The following is a 19,710-nucleotide window of genomic DNA, read 5'->3' as shown; positions in this document are numbered from 1 at the left end:
TCAATAAAAAATACATATACTTTTTAATTTAACTTAATAAAAAAGCAAATCTGCCTCTCATTAATCCCTTCTAGATTTTTGCTTTTTTAATTTATTAGATCACACGTTACTCGATCAAGAATAATGCTAAGATGGATAGATTGGTCCTATTAGAAATGTCCCAAGACTCCTATCTAAATGTCACTTTGGTCCCCAAACTTTAAAATGCGATAATTCAGTACCTGAACTTTCAAAATGTGACAATTCAGTGCTTGTCGCTAACTAGCTGTTAATCAGTCGTTAAGTGACATTTTAAAAAGACATAAATGCCCTTTTGAGTGTCATCTCATTTTCTTTATCAACTATCCAAACATTGACAAAAAAAAAAATTAATAGTTTCAAATCCTTGCCTCTTTTATTCAAGAAAGTTAGGATCACTAGAATGCCCACTTAAACGTAACCCCAACTTTCTTGAATGGAAGAAGCAAGGATTTTGAGCTATTAATTTTTTGCCAATGATTAGATGGTTGACAAAAAAATCAAATGACACTCAAAGGGCAATTATGTCATTTTCAAATGTCACTTAACGACATGTTAACTCCTGATTAATGACAGGTAGTAGATTGTTACATTTTGAAAATTTGGGTACTGAATTGTCGCATTTTAAAGTTTGGGGGTCTAAAGTGACTCTAGGCACAAGGTACAGGGTACTAATCGAAAATTTTCCCTTAATAAAATCTAATAAAGATTAACCCACCACTTGGCCCAATTGATATTATCACAAGGCTCTTGTCGCAACTTCTTTTAGGTTCAGTTTGGAAGGAGTACAAATACAAATATGTACAGTGCAAATGCATACAAAATAGTACAAAATACAAGATTTTGCACTCTATTAAGCATATCATACAAATCAAAATTTTACAGCAGTTTAGGGTACCCTATCTTTATAGCAGTTTAGGGTACCCTATCCATGCAAAGGGACCTTAATAGATCCTCGTCGCAGCCACAACTCATACATCACCATGTGGAATGCATCATAGTCTACCGGAAGAGGGTGCCATTTGAAATGCTGCCTCGCTGCTATTACATTCCTTTGTAATGCTGAAAACTGGTCGGAGCTTATCCCAGTAAGGATTCTCTTGAGCAAAGGAATATCCAAGGAGGGAACAACGAGTGAGAAGCTATTCCAATCTAGTATGTCTGTGAAGGGAAGATCATAGTAGTCTGCAATAATCACAGGAACACAACCATAGAACATGGCATCTCCTATACGTGCAGTGTTCACTTCGAAGCCCTTGAGATGGAGGCAGAACTTGCTCCCCAGTAGTGCATCCGAGTATGGAGTCTTGAGGCGTCCAGAGTTGACAAAAATCTCAGAGTCGTCTTTCCATGTTTTCAGAACCTCTTTACGTACCCGTGAATTCATGGCTCCAGCAAAAAAGGCCAGCTTTTTCCTACATTTATTTCTCAAACAAATGGAAGAGAATGAGGAGTTTGTTAATATCAGAGAAATTTGGAAGAAAGGAGTTCACATCAGTACCCCCACAAGGAGGTGCCTCACAACGTCCGATAGCACATCCTAGTCGTGTATTGGGAACATCTCACGGTGATGGCACATCATTTCATGTACTATCATTAGGTGGTATAGGGGGGGGGGAGGTTAGTCATCAATAAGATGATGTTTGGCATAGATGATGATTTCCTAGAACTCAGCCAAAAATTCGATCATTGAAATCAGTCCCTTTCAGGGATCACCTTTTTTTGGTGATTTCCTTATTTTTAATTAATTCCGATTTTCTGAGGATGATATGAAATTGAATAATAACTTTGATAATACAAAAATAATCGACCCTTGAAAATCAGTACCAAACAGACTAAAAGCCAATTTATCAAAAATCAGCTTACATGGCATAAATGATACCAAACAACAATTTTTAAAAAATCACTAATTCCAGAAATTGGTCATTTCTGGATAATCAACAAAGAGAAATCATCATCAATGCCAAACATCACCTAAAAGAATTTGAGAGATTTTATGGAAAAAGGTTGGGCTGGGTCCAACCTGTTAGACAGTTTTGTATGCCCTTAGCTCCAATCAATTTTGATGTGCTTTTGATATTTAATGTAAATAAATAAAGTACATGTTTGATTCATGTTGTGTGGTATGCTTTTGTGTGAGACCCTAAAATTGGACACTTAATGAGACTTGTGTTAGTTTTAAATGTTCACAGCCGTTGGATAAGTTTGGGGAGATTTATCCTGCCAAGGCTGACACTGGTGTGCTGCCAACTGTTGGGGTGACTTGTCCCAGCCGCCAGGGTGAGACCCAAGGCACACGCAGTGTAGGATTACTTGAACCCTTGAATCGGACCAAATTTTCAGTATTGCCCTGGACCTTGGAGATTGATGGGCAAAACTGGAAAGTTACACCTAACCCCAAGACCCGATTATGGTGCTACGCTAGATGTCGGATTGGGCTGTCTTTGATATGCCAATCAGTGAGATCCTTAGCCGGGGTCAAAACCTGGGTATGTTGGGACTGTCTGAGAATTCATCTGAGTGGGTGATCATAGTGACGGGATCAACCCCTTTGTCGGACAAAGGTAATGATCGGGGATGCACTCTCTCTGATGGAAACCAAACTGCTGGTAGTTGATTTCAATCGTTAGAATTTTGTTTTGAAAATTTTATATATATGATATATATTTATGTACGGTTTCAAAATGTTTGCAAATGGTTTTAATTCCTAAGATCCATGTGAGTAGAGAATGCAGCACTGCTTCTTACAGCTGAGGGAGAGGTCCTCTCTTGTCGGGCAGTGCTTGATCATTATGGGCTGAGAGGTTAAGTGTAAGGCCATTTAGGATAATACCTGATGGGAAAATCTTGCATCTGCCCACAATCCCCTAGGTTTTTATAAGATGGCTTGGCCCAGAGACAACTTAGCGTAAGTGTTGGGCCCATAGGGTCCATGTGATGGGCTCAAGGGGTTCACTAGGTTTTCTAAAGAGTTTGGCTAAGCCTTGTAACAAAGGCTGGGCCGAACCCATGTGGCTGATGTGGAGATCAATGCTTGGGTCCCATGCCATATAAAGAAGCCCAACTGGGCAGCAGTTTGGAAACTTATTGAGCACTAATTACTTATTGGGCCTAAAAGCCCATTTCGAATTAGGTTGATATGATCACCCACTTAAGGGGGTGAATCTATAGATAGGATTAACCTCCTTATGAGATCGGGAATGGGCTTATCTAATTTGCATATAGGATTAAGATTATCTCTTATCAAAATACAGATTTGGATTGGGATAACTCCTAATGGGATTAGGAGGTTTCTTAATCACTAAGAAAGGAGAGAAAACCCTAACAGAGAATTACAAGAATTCGACATAGGGTTTTGCAATTACACTCTCTGCAATCTGAAATAGGATCTCACCTCCCCTAAGCTGAAAACAACATTCACACCTTTTTCAACCTTAGGGATCTCCTCTAATCGCCGCCACCTTGCTGCATAGTTCGAACTCCATTGAAGGGAAAATCAAGAAATATGTTCTTGATATTAGTCTTTACTGAAAGGCTGATTTGGTTCGGTGCTCTAAGCCTCCAACGAGTTCTTGTGAAGAGTTCGGTACGTGAGACGTACACTGTTGGTTCTACACCACAATCGCTGTGCCATCTTCAGCCAGCGGGAGTAGATCTTGGATCTTTCTTTGGACGTGAACACTGATGTTGGGAGATTTTGATTCTCCGTATCAGGTATAACCCTTTCCCTTATCTTTGGTTCAGATCTGGTCTAGTTTGGTTCGAATAGATCCTTGAATATTTGATTCTAAAATAAGGGAATGTGATTCCCAATTAGAAGAAAGATAAGAAAATTTTGAAATTTGCCCACCCATTCCGCAACCTTTGTGGCGTCCATACGATGGATCCTACCATTCTTTTACAACCTAAGACTAATCCAATCTGAATTCACCATTGAGTTCAGTTGGGTTAGATTGGATTAGGTTGAGGGGTTTAAGTTTTGATTAGGCATAGGGTTTCAAAACCCAACCTCGGGTTGGGATAGGATTGATCTTAATTGACCTAACCTGGGCCAATTTAGACCTCTAAGGCCTTAATTACAAACAAAGTGGGTTAAATTCAAATATGGGTATATTTGTTAGATAGTTTTGTATGCCCTTAGCTCCAATCAGTTTGATGTACTTATGACATTTATTGTAAATGAATAAAGTACATATTTGATTCATGTTTCTGTAGTATGTTTCTGTGTAATAACGTTAAACCGGACACTTACAAAACTTGTGTTGGTTTAGAACGTTCACAGCCAGTGGGTCGTTCTGGGGAGACCTATCATGACAAGGCTTACACTGATGTGCCGCCAAATCGGTTGGGGTGGCCTGTCTTTGCCACCAGGGTGAGACCCGAGGTACATGCAGTGTAGGATGAATTGAATCTTTGAACCAGACAAGATTTTCAGCATTGCCCTAGACCTTGGAGATTGATGGGCAAAACTAGAAAGTTACACCTGACCCCTAGACTCGATTATGACACTGTATTAGGTGTCGGATTGGATTATCTTTGATATGTCAATCAGTGAGATCCTTAGCGGGGTCAAAACCTGGGTATGTTGGGACAGTCTGAGAAATCATCTGAGTGGGTGATCATAGTGACATGATCAGCCCCTTTGTCGGACAAAGGTAATGATCGAGGATGCACTCTCTCTGATGGAAACCAAGACTGCTGGTAGCCAATTTCAATTGTTGATATTTGTTTTGCAAAATATATTTTATATGAGATATATATATATATATATATATATATATATATATATATATATATATATATATATATATATTACGGTTTCTAAACGTTTGCAAAAGGTTTTAATTCCCGGGATCCATGTGAGTAGAGATTGCAACACTGTTCCTTGCAGCCGAGGGAAATGTTATCTCTTGTCGGGCAGTGTTTGATCATTATGGGTTGAGAGGTTAAGTGTAAGACCATTGAGGGTAATACCAGATGGGCTAATCTTGCATCTGCCCATAGTCCCTGGGTGTTACAAGGTGGCTTGCCCCAGGGACCACTTAGGGAAAGTGTTGGGCCCATAGAGCCCATGTGATGGGTTTCAGGGGTGCACTGTCTATAACAGTGTATTCGGCCAGGCCTTGTAACAAAGGCTGGGCTGAACCCATGTGGTTGTTGTGTAGATCAATGTTTGGGTCCCACGCCATACAGGGAAGCCCAACTAGGCAGGTGTTTGGAAGGTTAAGTGAGCACATAACCTTATTGGGTCTTAACCCTATCCACTCAGAGAGTCCAGATCTGAATCACATTCAGATCTGGAAACCTCCTAACAGGATTAGGAGAGGAATGATCTAATCTGCAGATAAGATAAGGATTTACCCTTATCACTTAAGGGGAAATCTTATCCAAATATGATTTGGATCAGCAACTCCTAATGGGATTAGGATCTGATCCCTTTAAGTTTATAAAAGGAGGAGGGGGCAGTAGCCTTTAGAAGACCCATATTGCCATCCTCTTCAGAGCTGAAATCAAGGAAGGAAGGATTTAGCAACCCTACGAAATTCTTTCTTGTCGCCTCCTTCTTGCCGCCGCCTCACCTGACAGTTCGATCTCCAGTTAAGTGGGAGAAATCAAGATTGGATCTTGATATCAATTGCTTGTGAAGAGACTGATAGGAAGTTGTGCTCACGTGGCGTCTTACTGATTCTTGTGAAGGATCAGGTTCTTGGGAAGAACACTGCTGACTCAGCTCCATCCTACACTACGCAATCTTCAGTGGGAGTAGTTTTTGGTTCCTTCCTTGGGCGTGAACACCTCTATTGGGAGATACTGTTTCTCCGTATTAGGTATATCCCTCTCCTACTATTTCTGTTCAGATTTGGTTCGTTTCTTGATTCAAGATTAATCCTTGAAAAATATGATTTTTCTAAAATAGAGAATACGATTCCCAGTAGGATGGAGAGAAATTTTTGAAATTCGCCCATTCTATTCCGCAAGATTCGGGCGTCCATACGATGGATATCTCATCCCTTAAATATTCAAATCCAAATTGATAACAATATAGGTGATTGAGTTCAATTTGATATCCATAGGTGATTGAGTTTGATTTGTTGGGTAAATTGCTGAAACCTCCCCTCAAGTTTCTGACCATTGTTGAAACCTTCCTTGAAGTTTGGTAACTGTAATAATCTCCCCTGAATTTTTAACACATTTGCAAGTAGACTCCCTTTGTTATAATCCTCTAATAGGAGGCATAAAAATGCCCAAAATACCAATGTAGTTACTTTTGACCAAAATGTTTATTTCCAAAATTTTCTCTTCATACCAATTTTTACCCCAAACTCTTTCAATCTTTTTCCAAAATTGATTTAGTTTCCAAATTAATTTTCTCTTCATATCAATTGTTACCCCAAACTCTTCCAATCACTTTTTCAAAATTGATTTTGTTGCCAAACTTGCCCTTCTTATCAATTGCTCAAAGGTAAAGCTACAACTTTAAACTCATTTATTTTGTTGTTTATAAAGTTTGTATTTTTTCTATAAAACGAGACTCAATAGTAACTGCATGGGTATTTTGGATATTTTTATGCCTCTTGTTAGATGATTCTAACAAAAAGGGTCTACTTGCAGTTGTGTTAGAAAGTTCGAAGTGATTGCAAATTTGCAATTACCAAACTTCAAAGGAAGTTTCAACAACAATAAAAAACTTTAGGGTCCATTTGACTCATAGTCGAAATCAAAATTCTTTAGAATTGGAATCAAAATAGTCCATTCCCAAAGTCTGTTTGGTTCAGACAGGAATAGGAATGGGAATTGGAATCACTAGGAATGGGATTTCATTCCCAAGAGAGGGGCAGGGAATAGCCATTCCCTCAAATGGGGGAATGCCATTCCAGCAAGAATGGGAATGGGATTTCGATTCCTCCCAACCAAACAGTCGGAATAAGAATAGCACATTCCAATTCCAATTCCAAACCCCTATTCCCACAAACCAAATGGGGCCTTAATGTGTAAGACCCAATAATACAAAGGTGGGGCATATGATGATTAATGGTCCGGATCAACCTCAAAATCCCTCTAGATCTGATCCTCACATAGGGTGCCTCACGGGCACATCCCACCATGCATTGGGAACATCTCCCATAAATAATAACGCATAAGTACAATAAATATTCCCAATACACGATGGGATGTGTCTATGAAGTTGGTGTGAGGCGCCCTGTGTGAGGAGCAGATCCGGTCTCCTACAAGTCTACATGGCATGCCTCATGATCCGGAAATATGTGGATTATAGCAGTTAACATTCCTAACAGTCAGACTATAACCAGGGCCACAAGTTTGAGTCAAATGCATACTTTTCCAAGGGGAAATTTAGATATACTTAAGACAATTTAGTCAATCTTCTAGACTGGCTGCTGTCGTCAATATCTAGGGGTGGAAGTTATCAAATGTCATATTGCATGTTGCAATAATTCAAATACTTAAAAGCTTTGTTTATTTACGGTGCAAATCTCTGAAATCAGTTCAGTTTTGCATCATTTGTTTTATTACTATGATTTGCATTCCAAGCTTTGTACAAATTTTGCTTCTACAAAACTGATGCATGCCGAAATTTGCATCACCTTTCCTTTACCTCAATTCTTTCTCATATAGATTGGGGATCATTTCATTTTTCTTCGTACCTCACTTCAAAACAAATAACCCTCTTCTTACTTCCATTCTCATTCTTATATGGTGGGACCACACCATTTTAATTCTCACAATCAGACAAAGTCAAAATTGAAGCAAAAGCAAATCACAATTTACACTCAGCCTTTTCGCACCCCCAAACTTATATTAGCACAAATGAAATTCACACTACAATTTTCAGTGCAAATCTAAACCAGATACAAATTTTGCACCAGATTGAGCTTTGCAATCATTTGTTTGAAACCATGATTTGCACCCTTACCTAATACAAAATTTGTACTTTTTGTCTCATTTGCACTCACTAACAACAATGCAAACTTTGTACCATTTTCTTCCTACTTCAATTTGCACTGATAAAAGGTGGGGACCACATCAGCTTGCTTCCTCACTCCAAAACAAATAACCCTCATCCTACCGCTATTAACCCTCATCCACTTCCTATTAAGTCAAAATTGAAGCAAAACCAAATCATAATTTACACTCAGCCTATTCTACAATTTGCAGTGCAAATCCAAATCAAATACAAATTTTGCACCTGGTTGAGTTTTGCATTCATTTGTTTGTAACCAAGATTTGCACCCTTACCTAATACAAAATCCGTACTTTCTGTCTCATTTGCACTCATTAACAGTGCAAATTTTGCACCACCTTCTTCCTACTTCAATTTGCACTCACGTAAGGTTGGGGCTACACCATTTGCTTCTTCCCTCCCAAACAAATAACCCTCATCCTGTTAGACAGTGTATGCCCTTAACTCCAATTAGAATGATGTACATTATGACATTTAATGTAAATCAATAAAGCACATATTTGATTCATGTTATCATGGTGTGTTTCTGATAATACCCTTAAACTGGACACATGAGACTCATGTTAGTTTAGAATCTTCACAGTCATTGGATACATCTAAGGAGATTTATCCTACCAAAGCTAACACTAATGTGCTGCAAAGTTGGTTGGGATGACTTGTCTCAGCTGCCAGGGTGAGACCTGAGGTACATGTAGTGTGGGTTTTCTTGAAACCCTGAACCGGACCAGAATTCCAGTATTGCCTTGGACCTTGGAGATAGATGGGCAAAACTAGAATGTTACACCTGACCCCCAGACTCGATTATGATACTGCACTAAGTGTTGGATTGGGCTGTCTTTGATATGCCAATCAATGAGATCCTTAGACAGGGTCAAAACCTATGTATGTTGGGATAGTCCGAGAATTCATCTGAGTGGGTGATCATAGTGACAGGATCAGCCCCTTTGTCGGACAAAGTGAATAGTTGGGGATGCACTCTCTCTGATAGAAACCAAAACTGCCGGCAGTTGATTTCAACAGTTGAAATTTGTTTTGCAAAATGTATATATATATATATATATATATTATGGTTTCAAAATGTTTGCAAAATGTTTTAATTCCCGGGATACATGTGAGTAGAGAGTGCAGCACTGTATATATATATATATATATATATATATATTATGGTTTCAAAATGTTTGCAAAATGTTTTAATTCCCGGGATACATGTGAGTAGAGAGTGCAACACTGTATATATATATATATTCAAAATGTTTGCAAAAGGTTTTAATTCCCGGGATCTATGTGAGTAGAGAATGCAGCACTATACCTTGCAACCGAGGGAGAGGTCCTCTCTTGTCGGGCAGTGTTTGATCATTATGTGCTGAGAGGTTAAGTGTAGGACCATTGAGGGTAATACCTGATGGGCTAATCTTGCATCTGCCCACAGTCCTTGGGTTTTTATAAGGTGGTTTGACCCAATGACCATTTAGTGTAAATGTTGGGCCCATTAAGAGCCCATGGTGATGGACTCAGGGATTCACTGTCTCATACAATGAATTCGGCCATGCCTTGTAATAGAGGTTGAGCTGAACCATGTGATTGATGTGTAGATCAATGTTTGGGTCCCACGCCATACAAGAATATCCAATTGAGCAGTAGTTTGGAGGATAAGTGAGCACATGGACTTAATGGGCCTAAAGCCTAATTCGAACTGGCTTAATTAGATTAAATAAAGATGGGTGGTTCTGGGATTTAGATCAACAGACAGGATAAAGGATTGTCCTTATCCACTCAGAGAGTCCAGAACCAAATAAAGATTTAGATATGGAAATTCCTAATTAGATTACGAGGGTTGATCTTTTTCTACAGATAAGATAAGGGATTATCCTTATCTTTTAAAGAGAGTCCATATCCAAATACAAGATTTGGATTATGAAACTCCTAAAGGGATTAGGGGAATCTCTATTTAAGGCTATAAATACAGGAGAAGGGCGAACCCCAAAATCATCCTTCAATTTTACTGATACAAGAGAGAATACAGCATATAGTTGGACTGACGCCATCTTCTGCTCTTGCCTTCTCCTGCTATTGCCACCATTGCCAGTTCGATCTCCACCTGTAGGAGAAATCAAAGCATTCTTGACATAATCTTTTGGTAGAAAAAGTGATCTGAAGTCGTGCCTACTCGCCCTCCATCAGATTCTTGGTGAAGAATCAAGTTCTTGCTGAAGAGCCATCCTGCTAATTCTGCTCCACCCTATGATGTGTCATCTTCAGTGGGAGCAATCTTTGGTAATCTCCTTGCGCATGAACACGTTCGTTAGGAGTTACTACTACTCCTTATCAGGTATATCTCTTTGCTACCTTTTGGTTTCAGATCTGGTCTGGTTTAGGTTCAAGATTGATCCTTAGAAATGTAGTTTTCTAAAATAGGGAATGTGATTCCCATATGGGAGAGAGAGAAATTTTTGAAATTTCGCCCAACCTACCTGCATCCATATGATAGATCTCTCATCCCTTCACATCCTACCACTATTTTTTTTCTATACAGTGGGGAACTACATCACCTCCTATTTTAATTCTCCCAAACAAATAAGACAAAATCAAATCTGAAGCAAAAATAAACCATAGTCTACCCACATTCTATTTGCACTCCCATGCATTTACACCAGCACAAATGAATACCACACTGCAAACAAACTGAGCCTATTGCACAATAGATGGTAATTGAAAGAGAGAAATAAGAAATACCTATTTGATGTAGAAAGGTTGGGTGGATCACCATGTCTTGGCCAAATCTGTGGCACTGATGCATCCTTGTGAGAAACATAAGCAGTTAGGAAATAGCTTGAAGAGCAAACAACCTGAATAGCTTTCAGCTTCACTTCTTCTGCTTTCCTGGTGGCTGTGCTTCCAATGGAATGGCAAGCAACATAAAAATGGTCAGCCCCTCCACTGCGATTCCAGTAGGGATAAGCATGGCTGATATCATAAATGTAAGCTTTCACAAAATCTGGGATTCCTCCAACATTCACTCTCTTGTCATGTCGCAGTGCTGCAATAGAGAAGGGCATATAGAAGAGATCTGCCTCTGAAGGGTCCTTTGTGATGAAGTGGCTCTTCATAAGAGCCTTCTTGAAGTAGGCTTCACTGGCGTAATTTCCCCCTGGTTCTGAATGCACTGGCAAGAGGGCGTTTGCAAAGGGATCATCCTTTCTGTGGGGATAAACATATATCTTAAAGCTTCTATTCATCTCTTTGTAGTCTTGCAGAAAGATGTCTTTCCCATGGAAAACCTCGTCCTTCACTTGGTTTCCTGAAGAATTTCCAATATTCTTGTTATTAAGATTAAAATCTCTGATTTTTGGAAAACAAAATTTGAGTAAAAAATGTTTTTGAGCTTTGATAGAAATTGCTTTTAAAAATGTTATAATCTACAGCCATAACACTCATAAGCCCCAACCGCACAAATCCCAAAGCACAATTTTTAATGTTTTGTGCTTTTGGGTTTTAAAATCACAAGTCTACAAGCTTAAAAAGGAATCTTAAGCTTAGTTTGAAAGGAGTACAAATGCAAATATGAATGGTACAAATCCAAACAAAATAATACAAAATACAAGGTTTTGCACTCTACATATTTGCATTTGTAGTCCTTTCAAACTGAGCCTTAATTAATTTTTTCAAGTAGTTGGTGGCAACAGCCATATGGGTCCTGTTTATATGATCTGGCTCATTGTTTTGAAAATCGGAATGGATCGGACAGTTGGATCAGTTGACCCAGCAGCTCCATTTTTGGTCCAGTTTTCAAAACCATGATCTGGCTTACCTGTAAAGCCTAGGCTAAGCTAGGCTGGCCCACGTATGTCATCAAGGCTCAGTAATAACTAAGTTAATTGGGTACATCTCCTATGTAATCATTTACAAATATGCTCATATATATGTTTACATTCTTATATGTATATATACATATATACATAAATACATAAACATATATACATACATACATGGAGCAAAAGCTATATGAATGAGGACTGAGAAATCTAGCGCAAGAAATTAAATCTGAAAGACCAGGTCCAGTGCAGCCCTGAACTGAATTCCTGCTGATGACCAGGCCAAGCCGGGCTAGAACTGCCGCTTGTAATAGGTGATGACAGGAAGACAGCACTACAGTCTACAGCTAGCAATAAAAAAGTTTTGAATTCATGGAATTCAATTCGGTAGGTTTTAATTCAATTGAATAAAGAGTATGACAATTTGAAGTCCAGAATCCTCAGTAAGAGTGATGACTCTCTGTCTGAAGTCCAGAATCCTCAGTAAGACACACCGGCGAAAAGCAAGATCATGAAATCCACATACCATTTGAATCACTGGATTGATGACTCTCCACAGGCTGACGAATCTCAATTCCTTGACGAACAGTAGTGTGGTTCCAGACTGGTGGGTCTCGATCTTCATGAATGTAGGCCCATGCACTGACCCCAACCGATTTAGGGGGAATATCAAAGGCACTTTGTTGAGAGATTCTCGAAGACCCAATTGATGATTTGAGCAGAAGATGATCATGGTGGTGGTGATGCATGAAAAGCTTTGAGGTCGAAGAGATGTAGACAATAATGAAAAGAGAAGTTAGAAAAGCTAACCATGTTGGTATGAAGATAAGGCGTCTTAATGGGTCTGAGAGATGGCCGGAGCGAGAGAAATAGTAATGAAGAAACCAAGAACGAGCCATGATGGAGGAGAGAAGAGAGAGAGTCTGAAACGCTTATATTTTGGTGACTACGTCGTGTGCAGATATGGCCCAATAAGTTGGGCCAACCTTATTTGACCGTCAAGAATTCTTTACGTGGCTGAAGATAGAAACTGCTGGCGGGTCAGAATTCGTCTGGAGCAGTAAGACAACAGACCAGTCGTTTTAGGGTTGTGGATTTTCTTTGGGTAAACAAATAAAATACGTTCAAAAACTTTAATTCAACAACCCAGACAAATCAACAAACGCAGCAGTTTCCCTGATCCCAGGTATAAAAAAAGGGGCGGCTTATCAAGGAATACATTATTCTGGTGAAGTAGGAACAAACCTGGAACTTGGACAAGAAAGAAAAAGCTGCTCTCTCTCTCTCTCTCTCTCTCGCTCTCGTTTTAGGCCCACTATTTGTCGATCCAAATTGATTTGAATTAATTTGCATTCACAAATCATCACAGATTGATTCTTTATCAATGATAGTGAGAGTTGTGAAACTAGCTTGGCTCACTCGTTTTAGGTCCATTTGTCAATGCAAATAGATTTGCATTAATTTACATTTACAAATCAAAGGCAAATTGATGTGTATCAACGGTGAATGCAATATCTGTCCCTGCCACAAAGTCCCCCTACACCACCCAACTCGAGGAGATCGGCTTCAGTCAGTGCAAGGCCCGTTCGAACAATGTTCAAAGAGCCTTCACAACTTTGTATCGAGAATATCTCTGTACTTCTGAATTTTATTTCATGTGGAGATATTCCCAATGCAATGTGATACGATACGATCCGGGCAGTCCTAACTAGCTGTTGATTGGCTCCTTGTTGGTAATGGACGGCACTTGAGAAAATAGAAAAAATGATTCCCGGGGATTTACCCGGTGGGAATACTCCAAAGCTTAAGTTAGAACGTTGGAGAAGGAGAAAAAAGAGAGTACAGAAGCTAAGAGTGTAGGTCGCGCTTTATCACTTTGCTCGAGAGATGAGCTCGCGAGCAAGTAAAGACTCAGGTTGTGGGTATGAGAGTGTGGAAGTATTCAAAAGTCTGACAACGTCCTTCTCCTTTGCCTCAGAGGCTTTTATAGGGAAGCTACTATCAAATCGGGTGTAATCGCCACTGGGTCCCGGCCACAGCCGTTACCTGCCAGGGCTGCGTAGGTGATCGTTGTAACGTACCTCTTTGCTTGGATGAGTGACACGTCTTAAAAGGGGCAGGCATGCCTCCGCCTGCTGAGAGACATGGGTGCAGACTGTCGAAAGGACAGGGACTGTGTAGTTAGTCCAGAGACGTGGCACTGACTGATCGATACGGTTTGTCAGGTAGAAGCTTCCCGAGAAACGTTCGCGTCGCTCACTGGTGAGCAACTTTGTAGCGAGCTTGAGAATACTTTGGGGTTACCCTTATTAAGGTTAGTCTCTTGGGATGACTTATCTGCTTAGATGCTAGAGCGAGCTGGTTTCCCTAGCTCCCGAGCTGAAGTAGCCTCGGAATATCCCCTTCGGGATAGCTCGGGGAACCCAGAGCTCGTGTTGTAGCGAGCTCTCCCTTCAGCGAGCTACTCTATAGGCTCGTTACTTAGTCGTTGCCAGGCTATGATGTTGAGCTATTGCTCACGCTGAGTCTGGTCCACATGTCATCATTTCATAGGTCAGGTCAAATCATCCTCATCAATTGCCCCCCACTCCTTGAGCTGAGAACATTGCCTTAGCGCAAGAAGTTCATGAAGTATGATGGACTGATTTGACCGAGATTCAAACTTGATAGATTGCTCACATTAAATGCGTTCGCGGGAATCGGGAGATTTTCTGACTTTCCGGATTCCGGAAACGTGTTGGAGTGGCTCTTAACTCCGGATGTCGTGCACCCGTCATTACCTCAATCATGCGAGACGTGCAGCCAATCGCTTTTCGGTTTCAGGAGGCGTGCGGACAATACACCTGCAAACCGTTGGATCTGCCTTAATCTGGGCCGTTGATTCGGAGGCGTGGAGACTATAAATAGGAGGGCCCTTTGGGTCTCATTTTCTCTCATGCCATCTTGTTGTCTTTGGATTCTGAGGTCACGCATCTGTCAAGTCTACCCGAGTTCCTCACTTCGTCTTGCCCTTTTCGGTGAGTCTCGATCACTATCAGTCATGTCTGGGTACCCGTACCATAGTCGCCACCGGTGCGGTGGCCAGGATGATGATGCCCCCCCGAGTTCAGGGGGAGCTTGGGAACAAGTCCCGGGGGCCCGGGAAACCTCTGACGATGGAGCCTCTACTTCCCGGGGAAGGGAACCCGATACTTTCGGCCCTTCCTCTATGACAGAGGGGAAGCTTAGGTCTTTAATCAGCTATTTCCACCTCCCCAGGGACCTTGTTTATTGCCTTCCCACCGATAACTTCCCGTGGGAGCATTGTCCCAACGAGATAGTTATCTATTAGGAGCAGCTCGAGGCTGGCCTGTGCCTCCCTCTGCACCCCTTGATAGTGGAGGTGCTAAACCACTTTAACGTCACTATCAATCAGCTTCATCCCAACGCCATTCGGAACATGGTTGGGACTATATCCTTGTGCTATGAATATTGTCTTCCTTTGAACCTCGACATTTTTTCTGCTATCCTCTGTATAAAAAATGCCACTCCCGGGGCTCCACCAAAGAGGCATCTCTACTACTTCTCTCCCCTCCGTGGCTACAAGCTCTTATACGAGCTTCCGAATAAAATTCCCGCCTGGAAGCGGAATTATTTTTTGGTCCGCAACCCTGAAGGGTAGCCTTTCCCTACTTCTTGGAGGGGCGCCATCTAGGACTCCAGGGTCGAGCTGGACCCTGATACTCAAAAAATGATGTTGTCCTGGGCATCAGTTGACTTCCTTTGTTCGGGTTACTTGACAGAGGAGAAGCTCGTGCAGGCCGGCCTAAGCCCAGGTAGGCTGCCTCTTTAGGTCGTGTAGTACCTTGTCATAATGTTGTGTATATACATATACTTTGTTCTTACCCAACTAATACCTTATGGTTTCTTCTTGGCAACCATCATGTCTGGTGTCAACTTGCGTCGTCTTCTTTCAAACAACCAGAGGCGTAAAGTGAAGAGGTCGCGCCCCGACCAGACTCCTCCCTCTGGGGGTACTGAGTTCGGGTCTGCTGAGCCAGGCTTCACCTCTCTACGGCCTGAAGTTCCACCACCCCCATCCGAAGAAGGTGCCAACGGGACCAGCCTCGAGGAGGGCGAGCTCCCGCAGCAAGAGGTACTCCCCCCGGGTCCTTCTCGGTCATTTCCCTATCCACGGCTCCTAGTGGGGAACTGGGAGGGCATAAATGACTTCGTTGTGGCTCATCGGAGGAGCCGAAGAGCGATCTGCAACGAGAAGGTTGCTAAGTGGGGAGCGATAGAGCCTGGGGATCTTGCCGCGCTTGTCGCCTTTCACTGTATGGTGGTAAGTGGTCTTTCTTTTCTTCTTCGTCCGTCCTTCCTTTTTCGCTATCTTTTGACTCCAGTCTCTTGTTGGCAGCTAAACACCGCCATACACGCCATGGCCCTCCACACACATGTCCACTCCTGCAACGCTCGTAACCAGAAGGTCAACATTCAGAAGCTTCAGGGTGAGCTCGACCGAACTTGGGGCGAGCTCCTTCACACTCGTAAGGGGAACGAGTCCCAGGAGTTGCTCGTCCGAGACCAGGAGGCGTAGATTGCCAAGCTCCATGAAGAGAGTGTGCGCTACAGGGAGGAGTCGTCATGGGTGGCGGCGGAGAGGGAGCTCCTTCGCCAACAGGTTCGGGACTTGGAGTCCACTCTTCTGGACCGAACTCGGAACTTTGACAACATGGTGGAGGCCGAGAGAGAGGGTAGTGGACCCTCATCTTTATGACGAGTGCGTCGTCGTGATGGTAGTGGACCCTGCATGCATCGTCCTTTGTGAAGAAGATGGGGTCTTCTGTCCTTGGCCATTTTGGAGGGTTCTGCTCTTCCCTACTGGATTCATGAGCTGACGCACAAGCTGGTGCTGAAGTGCAACCCGCGACAATCGATCCTCCGACTATGACATGGATGATTCCCCGAACTTGTCTCTCTTCGGGGGGCTACTTCTACGGTTGCTCCGCTTATCGGCCGGATTTGGGGGCGTCTCTGCCTTGCTCCCCCTGTCAACCTACTTTATTATTATTATTACTATTATTATTTTGTACAAAATTTCATAAATATCCGCGACAGGTGAGTTCTTCTATCTCATCGCAAAGTTTATTACAACTCTCGGTACTATGACCGTGATCTTTATGAAAACTACAATACAAAATTTTGTTCTGGGTGCTAAAGTTGGCCTTCAGCCGAGGTGGCCACTTCACATACGGGGCGTCCTTGATCGCCATGAGGATCTTGGCCCATTTTGTATTGAGGGGCATGTAGTCCCTTCCTATTGTTGGGGCTCGGGAGGGTTGGACTAGCCTCGCCCCCCGAGCTATGTCCTTCCTCTTCATATTGTCGCCTTGAGACGAAGGTTCTGGTTCCCTCTTTCTTTTTTCTGGTGCCTGTTCGCCCTTCTAGTTGATCTCCTCCTCCGTCCCAATAAACCTATCCGTGAGTTTTAGGAACTCAGTTACGGTTTTGGGTTGGTTAACAACTACGTGCCACTTGAACTTCTTATGGGTGATACCTCGCTGGGCTGTCGTGAGGCGAACTGCAGGGTCCAGGTCAAGTATCTGCAAACAAGCGTCATTGAACCGCTTGATGTAGCTCCGGATGGACTCCCCTTCTTTCTACACTATGATGAGGAGGCTCTCTTGGGTTTGCGGGCACCTCTTGCTGGTGACAAAGTGAGAAGTGAAATTTTGCATGAACTGCACCCAACTTCTTACCGAGCCGGGCATGAGGTTTCAGTACCAGGTGCGGGTGACTCCCTTGAAGGTGGTGGAGAATGCCGCGCACTTGCTGGACTCGCTAGCTCTGGTCAGATGCATATGGGACTGGAAGGTGTCCACATGGTCGTTTGGATCGAATGACCCATCGTACTTGTCTAGAGGAGGGAGCATGGGGGCAGCAAGGAGTTCTAGATATAATGGGGAAGGAACCGAGAAGAGGGGGGTAGTTTTTACTTCAGCCGAGCACACCTCCTCCTTTCCTTTGAGCTCGGGAGAGGCTCTGGAAGCAGTTCGGCGAGCTCGCCGGTGCTTTCGCTGTTGCTTTGTTGGTTCGACGTTGGTGCTCAATGCCTCGGTGTTGCCGAGTTCAATGGGCTCGAACTGCTGACGATGGCTCTGGACCGAAGGGCCTTGTCTGTAGCCCGCTGCTAGGACCTCGAACAGATTGTCTGCTAACGGGAGCTTGAACTACGAAGGTTATGGTGACATGGGCTTTGTTGGATGAGAGGCCCATGGCCCGCCCATAGGCTGTGAGGCGGGTGCCAAGATGGCGGCCAGCCTCTCTTTCTTGCCATGGGAAGAGGCGCGGCTCTTCGCTAGATCCTGGACCTGAGAGGCTTCTTCCCGACAAGGCCTCTCACTCCGGCGGGTTGGTTTGGCCTACTTCATGGGTGGGTGCCAAGGCGGAAGCGACACCTGGGCCTGAGGTAGAGAGGGAAACTGTTGCTAGTACTAGTACTGGGAGACCTGGTGCAGCACTTGCTGTTGGTAGAGTTGAAACTGTTGGAACTGATGCATTTAAGCCCGCATGCCCCGCATGCATTGCACCAAGTCCTCTAGGTTCGGGTTGGCCGTTGGGGGCACAACCAAGGGTTCAGTAGGGATCGCTCCTACAATAGAAGGGAGTGGAGCAATGGCAAGTGCCACCGTAAGAGACACATTCAGACTAGGGACTCCGTCCACGGTGAGGGGGACGGTAAACTGTCCAATGCAGACAGTAGGAAGCTGGGGCTGCTCTGCGCTAGCATTCTGGTTGTTGCCACGTCCGACATTGCTGGAAGAAGCCATGAAGAATGCTAAGTTTTTTGGAAGAGAAGTGTTGTAAAAGCTTGGAGGAAGGCTTTTAGAAGCGTTTCCCACTGACGGCACCAAATGATGCAACACGATCCGGACACTCCTAGCTGGCTGCTGACTGGCTCCTTGTTGGCAATGGACGGCACCTGAGAAGATGGAAAGAAGGATTCCAGGGGATTTACCCAGTGGGAATACTCTGAAGCTTAAGTCAGAACGTTGGAGAAAGAGAAAAGAGAGAGTGTAGAAGCTAAGAGTGTAGGTCGCACTTTATCACTTTGCTCGAGAGATGAGCTCGCGAGCAAGTAAAGACTCAGGTTGAGGGTATGAGAGTGTGGAAGTATTCAAAAGTCTGAGAGCATCCTTCTCCTTTGCCTCAGAGGCTTTTATAGGGGAGCTACTATCAAATCGGGTGTAACCGCCACTGGGTCCCTACCGTAGCCATTACCTGTCAGGGTTGCGCAGGTGATCGTTGTAATGTACCTCTTGCTTGGATGAGTGACACGTCTTAAAAGAGGCATGCACGCCTCCGCCTGCTGAGAGGTGTGGGTGCAGACTATCAAAAGGACAGGGACTACGCCGTTAGTCTAGAGACGTGGCACAGACTGATCGGTATCGTTTGTTAGGTAGAAGCTTCCCGAGAAACGTTCGTGCCACTCACTCGCGAGCTACTTTGTAAGGAGCTTGAGAATACTTCGGGGTTACCCTTATTAAGGTTAGTCTCTTGGGATGACTTATCTACTTAGATGTTGGAGTGAGCTGGTTTCCTTAGCCCCCGAGCTGAAGTAGCCTCGGAATATCCCCTTCGGGGTAGATCGGGGAACCCGGAGCTCGTGTTGTAGTGAGCTATGATATAGCAAGATGCTCTATAGGCTCGTTACTTAGTCGTTTCTAGGCTATGATGTTGAGTTGTTGCCCGCACTGAGTCAGGTTCACATGTCATCATTTCATAGGTCGGGTCAAATCATCCTCCATCACAAGGCTATGATGGTTTTTTGAACAGGCTTTGCACTTACTATCCACAAGAACTCTGCCCACATTTGCCCACATAACATTGCAGCCACATATGGAGAATATCTCATCC

The 19,710-nt window shown here is 43.1% G+C and overlaps 1 protein-coding gene across 1 annotated transcript; it reads right to left on the bottom strand.

The window, feature by feature from the left end:
• Nucleotides 1-754: 754 nt before the first annotated feature.
• Nucleotides 755-12,735, bottom strand: LOC148871468 (putative glycosyltransferase At5g11130). Its single transcript, XM_088968319.1, has 3 exons — nucleotides 12,338-12,735; nucleotides 10,733-11,297; nucleotides 755-1,433 (listed from the first exon to the last, which is right to left on the bottom strand). The coding sequence occupies exons 1-3, from the start codon at nucleotides 12,708-12,710 to the stop codon at nucleotides 944-946; spliced, it is 1,428 nt and encodes a 475-aa protein (XP_088824445.1). The 5' UTR covers nucleotides 12,711-12,735; the 3' UTR covers nucleotides 755-943.
• Nucleotides 12,736-19,710: the final 6,975 nt, after the last annotated feature.

The sequence above is a fragment of the Nelumbo lutea genome, chromosome 2 (assembly GCF_056320005.1).
Source record: "Nelumbo lutea isolate HS-2025 chromosome 2, American lotus-T2T, whole genome shotgun sequence".
NCBI lineage: Eukaryota > Viridiplantae > Streptophyta > Magnoliopsida > Proteales > Nelumbonaceae > Nelumbo > Nelumbo lutea.
Note: the sequence above shows the minus strand (reverse complement) of the source record. Positions and strands in the feature narration are given on the sequence as shown.